General features: G+C 50.3%; 1 protein-coding gene across 1 annotated transcript; it reads right to left on the minus strand.

Moving 5' to 3' along the window:
- Positions 1–892: 892 nt before the first annotated feature.
- On the minus strand, positions 893–4,866 carry LOC146762636 (rho GTPase-activating protein 32-like). Its single transcript, XM_085536246.1, has 6 exons — positions 4,806–4,866; positions 3,422–3,459; positions 3,147–3,345; positions 2,474–2,675; positions 1,633–1,778; positions 893–1,389 (listed from the first exon to the last, which is right to left on the minus strand). The coding sequence occupies exons 1-6, from the start codon at positions 4,864–4,866 to the stop codon at positions 893–895; spliced, it is 1,143 nt and encodes a 380-aa protein (XP_085392372.1).
- Between the last annotated feature and the right edge of the window lie 1,501 nt (positions 4,867–6,367).

A 6,367-nucleotide genomic window follows, 5' to 3' on the forward strand; every position in this document is an offset into this window, starting at 1 on the left:
TATATTGAATATAAATTTATTTTTCCCATGAAACATTTTATAGTTTGAATAAGAACTGTGTGTGCTTTGTGTTTCTTTCCCATTTACAAAACTGAGTGCTTTTAGGTTTATGCAAAATTGTTGAGGATGAGATCAAATTTATCAGCTTGGTTCATGCAATCTAACTTGGATACATATGACCTGGGAATGTGGTCATCCAAGAAATTCTCAGGAATCAATGGAAGTAAGATTTAGGGTGATTGGGCCCTGGAACAGCCTCCCCAGATTAAGTAGTCACAGCACTGAGCTTGCCAGATTTCAAGAAGTATTTTGGACAGTGCTCTCAGACATAGGGTCTGATTTTTGGGTAGTCCTGTGTGGACCCAGGAGTTGTACTTGATGATCTTTTTGGGTTCCTTCCAAACTGGGATATTCTATGGTTCTATGATGCTAAAAGTATGTTTAGTCAACAATGCAAACCATCTCTCATACTCTAATAACAGAGCATAAGATGATTCTGTCTGTATTAGGTGGGATGAACTCAGGATATATTCTGAAGTAGGAGCAGTGTTTGGTCATATGTTATTTCACTTGGAAAATCTGGTAAGACCATACACGCCCTTCCAAAATGTGGGAACTTGTAGTGTTACTTTTGTCGTGTTATTTGCACTGGAAAACAATTGGTGACACCCACATTCTGAACAGCGTGCTTACAAATACAAATAAGCCCAACAATTTTTCTTGAAAGAAACACTCTGCTCTTTCAACCTTCAAGCAGCAACACTGAAGACTGTCAGCAGGATGACGATAATTCTGCTGCTGTTCTTTGTAACTGAACACTGGAAAATTTCTGTTCTAAGTGTTTCTTCTTCCAACACCCCATCCCATTGATTGAGCATGAGCATGCCTTTAGTCACTCAGAGAAAGGAGGATGTGAGAGGTCCATGGGAATGATGGGACTCATCCTCTGTTGTTGAGGAGAGAGTGGCTTGGAGCTCATGCTGCTGTCGGGAGCCTGGGACTGAAGACCTGACTCCAAGTCCCCCTCCAAGAGGCTCGGCTTCTCCTCAGTGACAGTGACTTTGTCCTGCTTGTAGGTGCTGCTGTCGGGGCACTCGGGTTGTGTTTGGGCTGGGCTGTGCTGCAAAGGCACCTGGCCACAGTCCAAGTTGGTGACTGTGGTTTCTGGCAGGCTCAGATCAGCTCCTTCAGCAGAGCTGGGAGAAATGAGTTCCTGAACAACGATGACCTCCTTCTCTCTGTCGCTGCTGTCACACGGCAGGCTGTCATTTGAATTGCAGCGACTTGTGCTTTTCATGAGCTCTCCGTTGAGTGAGAGCTCTCCGCTTTCACTCTCTGAGCCATCAGCACTTGACCTGGCTCTTCTGGGTTCACAAGGGCTCGATTCACCTAGGAAGGAGTGGATACACAGGGGTCAGCATCCAACTTGCTCTGTCCATGGACGCAAAGGCTTGGTGCTGCCTGTCAAGTAGGCTTCAAACAGCTTGAAAGACTCCTTTGGGAAAACAGGGGTCAGCTGAAGATGTCAGTCATGGGCCTGAATGCCAGAAGGAGGTACAAGCCCACTGAAAGCATGCATTCTACCTGTGCTTCTGACAAGCAGTGTTTTGAAAGCTGGATTTGCACCCTTACCTGCCAGGACCACGAGTTCTGCTTCGGAAGGCTCCCTGGCACTGCGCTGCAGTTGGCCTTTGGCCACAGGGGATGGTCTGCGCAGGCAGAGGCAGGAACAACAACTGCCAGATGGTGATTCCTTCCTCTTTCTGGAAGAACTTGGTCTGGAGAGAAAACAGAGCATGCTGTCAGTCGTGGTGCAGGGTGAAGGAAGAGTTGCACTGAGCCCTTGCCAATAGTTGCCCGTTCCTGGCACTGCCTGGTTTCTGCTGAAACACGGCTTAGAAACGCGCTCTGTTTCAAACAGCAGAGGACGCTTCCATTCCTACAGCTCAGTCCTGAAGTCCTTCTGGCTACATTCCTCTCAACGATGTCAAGCAAGATGCAGAGCGTGTGAGCAAAGGCTCCACAGCCGGACAGGACAGGAGCTGGCACGTGTAACTGCTTTCTGAGGAACTGTGCAGCCATAAGGGAGGCTCGAAAGCATCTTTGGCTCTTACGATAACACCTTCTTGTCCTCAGCTCACTGCCATCTTTAATTTCTAGTGCCAGTAAGTCTGACCAACAGCTCTGCTTAGAGGAGAACGGGAACTGGTTTCAGGCATGTGGCCCTGAAATCTGGAAATCCCCAACGTTTCTAGGTACAGCCAGCACAGACCAGGGTAGACGTCAGCGTGGCTTTCTGCATCTCGTGACTGCCTGCCCAACCAGGAAGGAAGGGCACCCTTGTGTGGCTCCACTGAGCCCGTCGGGCAACTTTGTGTTAGTTGAATCCTTGGAGATATAATGGACAAAAAGTAAACCAATAAAGCCCACCTGACCAATGATGATAGGGGCTGGGTAGGGAAGTCCTCTTTACCTTTCAGATGGAAAATCAATGATTGTGTGGAATCTCCCTGGTACAGCTGCAGGGCCTTCCTCCACTTCGATCTCACTGCTTCGTGTCACAGCAGGAGAGCAGCTCTGGCCTCTTTGCAGAGCCTGTGCCTCCTGCAGAGTGAGCAGCTTTCTGGCAGGAGGAGACTCGCACACAGGCTTGGGCCCAGGTAGAGAACTGTGCCCTGCAAGGGAAAACCACAGGTAAGAAAGAGGATCAGAAAGCAGCAGCACAGCCATCCCAGTTCTGCATTTTTCTCAGACTTGCTTATCCGAGCCACTGGAAGAAGAGGAGCTCAAAGTAACCGGGTGCTCGGAGGTATGCTTGTGGCAAAGGACACAGTCATAATTAAGAGCTGCTCACTGTATCAAAATTGGCATAAAAAAAAACCCCTAGAAAATGTGTCTGAGAACTCAGAAAGCTTTGCTGCCACACTTCAATCATGCTTCACCCCCATTCAAAACATCATAAAGGCAGGGATGGTTTTCTCCATGTAAAGTCTGGCCTCGGACATTCTCAGGATCCAGCAACAGGGTGCCATATTCTCATCTAAGCCCAGAAGCCTTCTGTCCCATTGAGAGTCAAAGCGTATTTGAAAGATCTTGGAGAAGGCCTGGATTGGATCAAGATCAAGCTAATGGAGGAAGACGCTCACCTGCTCCCTCTCCCATGGCTGATGTGGATTTGGAGCCAAAGAGGCCGTCTGTGTGGCTAATAAGGAACTCCACCACAGCTGTCTGCGTCTGCACTTCCAAGCAGGCAGCTCCTCCGTTGGTGCAGGCAGACAGGCTCTGCTGGGATCTGAAGAAAAGGCAGATTTTACAAGTCATTCCTTCAAGACTGTTTCCCCAGGTCTGAATTTTTGCAGCCCAAAGCAGTCAAACTGGGCTCTGGAGACTTCCGCAGTGGGCAATCAGCAATGCCACTGACGAAATTCTCCTGGATAATCAAGGACACAGCAGTCCCAGCTAAACAAGAGAGCAGAAACTGTCATCTAGAAATTGTGCCCCTGGGGTTGGGGGAGAGCAGTCCAGGCTCCTCCTCTGCTGCCAGCCACTTCTGACAGCTTTTATAGGAAAAGAGCACATTAGATGAAGAAGAAGGGAGGATTGCTTTCTTTCTGGAGAGCAGAACTAAGCGTTGCGCTTAAACAGAAAAAGTTTACCTCAAGAGGTTTGGAGCCCACACTATTGCTAAATTCTGAGCGTCCATGTTGGTGACCGAGCTGTTCCCAGCGAGAGACGCCAAATGACGCATCAGGTACTCCAGCGTCCTTGAAAACAAGAGGGGCAGATGTTCAGCACCAAAAAGCAAGCCGTGCTGCAGTGCACAAAACAAACCTCACTTCATGCTAGTTGATGCCATTGCTACCGTCCCTGAATATGAAGTAGATAAAACGTTCCCAGTGCCACCACGCTGCAGCACCAAGCCCTGCAAAGCACAGCCACAGCACTGACCTGTAGTGAGGAGCAGGCAGCTGCTGGATGGCGTCCTTCATTCTCAGCAACCGCTCCTCCTCTGTAGCAGCTCCGGCAGCGTCCTGGAAAAAGACAGGAAGGGAGTCAGACACCAGTCAGCCTAGATAGCTGCCACAGGTTTGGGAACCGTGGGGACAGCACACTGGTGGTCAGCACCGAGGCAGACTTGATGCCTTCCAAGAGGCACCAAGGGAACACCAAGGCACACAGCCTGTGTCATCAAGACCAAGCAGTGCAAGCTCTGGGGGGCTTTACTGCCTCATTGCGCAGTGCAGCTCCTCGCAGAAGGCATTCATCTCCAAGTCCTCTTTGCTATTAACCCCATTCTACCAATAGTTGGGGAACAGCAAAGGAAAGGGAATTCTCGCAAGCATGGTGAATAACTTAAATAAGCACCTCCTGGCACAACCAAAAGCGGCATCAGTGAGAGGTGGGATGTGGCAAAGACATGCCTCATGGGGCTAACAGAAATAAGACCTCAGAGCTAGGGCACTGCTGCAACCATCAGCCAGGACGCCCAGGGAAGAGGTACATATCTTTTGCAAGACATTGCCCTGTGCTTACCGAGAACTTGGCATACAGCTGGTAAGTCAGGAGAGGGTTCGGGAGCTCCCTGAAGTACATCTTACATAGGGAGCTCACGCTGTGAATGTCACGAACGCTAAGCTCGGGAAGCTGCTCTGAATCAAATTCATGGCTGCAGAGAAGGACACAGAATTGGGCAGAGGGCTTTGAGAAAGACAAAAACAAGTCCAAAGCCACACAAAATACAGTCAAGAAAAGGAAGGGGTTCCTCGTGCCCCTACTGACAGCTGTGTCAGTCGCAGCACTCTTACCGTAGTCGCTGGATCTTGGACGTGACACCGGACAAGCGGTATATCCCCCGCACCACGCCATGCTGCTTGATGAATTCAGAGCAGCTCTGGAGGACCTGGGGGACTACAGAACAAGAGCCAGTGGTTAGCTGAGCTTCTTACTCAAGTCCTGGTTCAGGCCGTGCTCTTCCCACATCCCATCCACTAAGCCCAGCCGGGCTACCGCTTGCTTCCTCCTTAAAGGAAAAAGCTGGCAGAGACAGCTGTGAAGAAACTGCACAGAGATGTGTTCTTGGCTTTCCAGAAATGCCACGACCTATCAACAGCCTGGAGAAAGTAATTCTGGCAAAGCCACAGACACTGCAAGTCCCATCACAGCTCCCTCGGGAATGGAGGAATCCTATCTCACGACCAGAAAGAGCTAGGAAAAGGATGCAGGATGCTCTCTGTGGCCAGAAGGCTTCCTACATTTTCAGGATGAAACAACTGCTGGATATGATTTCCCTTTCATCCTCAGATGCCCAACGGAGGAAGTTCTCAGGAATGGGCTGTTCCGTTCCTTACCATCACGGCCAGAGCGGAGAAGGTGCTCCCCCAGGTCACACCCAAACACCCCTTCCTTCTCTGGCTCCGGCTGCTTCACTCTCTGGGGGCGGGCCTTCACCAAGGAGCGAAAGAAGGGGAGGAGCTTGCCCCGTTTCTTTGGCACTGCACAACAAAACAAAGAAACCAGTTCATTTCAGTCTTGGATCGGTTGGACGAGGCCGAGCGCAACGCATTCGACAGAGCATGGAACAATGGGAAGAACATTCCCAACAAGGACACGCAACAACGGATTTTCCCCATCCCTGCAAGTGCCCAAGGCCAGGTTGGAAGGGGCCCTGGACAGCCTGCTCTCGTCTCCTGCTAAATGTGCAGGCTGGCAGCCCAGACTGAGGCAGGGGCCTTGGAGCCTGAGAATCATTTAGGCCCCTTCCAATCCCAAGCCATTCAAGGAGGATTCTGTCACTTCCCCAAGCCCAATAATAAACACAGTGGGATTGGGCCAGACCTCTGCGTGTTCTGATGGAGCTTAATGCAGTCCTCTTGCTAATCTTGCTCAACTTGGGCATTAACGAAACCCCTGAAAGCCAAGCTCTGACCCCATTTTACTAACCCGCATTATCAAATGTAACATGCGTACCTGGCTTTCGCAATGAATTGACCAGGGACTCAGGAACTTGTCCGCTAATGAGTTCCACGCACTCACTAGGGAAAGATCCAGCCTGTAACAAGAACAAAAAGACAGGTGGGCATTAGCCCGAGCCCAGACGCAAAGGGGAGGTCCTCTGACACTGACACAGGGCAACCGTTTGCGTCCAGAAGCCCTCCTGTGCAGGCAGAGCAGCTCCAATCTGAGATTCCTGACTCTACTGAAGTTGCTCTCTCTAGTTGGAAGCATGTGCATACCTGAAAGCCACGCTTGCCTCTCCACCAGGGGCTCAGCTCCTTTGGTGGCATATCAATAATGCACACCACGTCTCCCACCTGCAAGAAATTGAAACGTCAACCCCAGCTTCAGCACAGCTGTGAGAATAACACAG

Source organism: Coturnix japonica, chromosome 1 (genome assembly GCF_054131305.1).
Source record: "Coturnix japonica strain WE chromosome 1, WE-NBRP24, whole genome shotgun sequence".
Taxonomy (NCBI): Eukaryota; Metazoa; Chordata; class Aves; order Galliformes; family Phasianidae; genus Coturnix; species Coturnix japonica.

Bases quoted from the DNA above. Each gene is read 5' to 3' on its own strand.
- LOC146762636 (XM_085536246.1), bottom strand. From the start codon at position 4,866: ATGGCGTGGTGCGGGGGATATACCGCTTGTCCGGTGTCACGTCCAAGA. The intron at 3,346-3,421 runs GTCAGTGGCATT...GCAAAAATTCAG, and splicing joins TGATTATCCAGGAGAATTTC to ACCTGGGGAAACAGTCTTGA. The intron at 1,779-2,473 runs GTAAAGAGGACT...TTTTCTCTCCAG, and splicing joins ATTGATTTTCCATCTGAAAG to ACCAAGTTCTTCCAGAAAGA.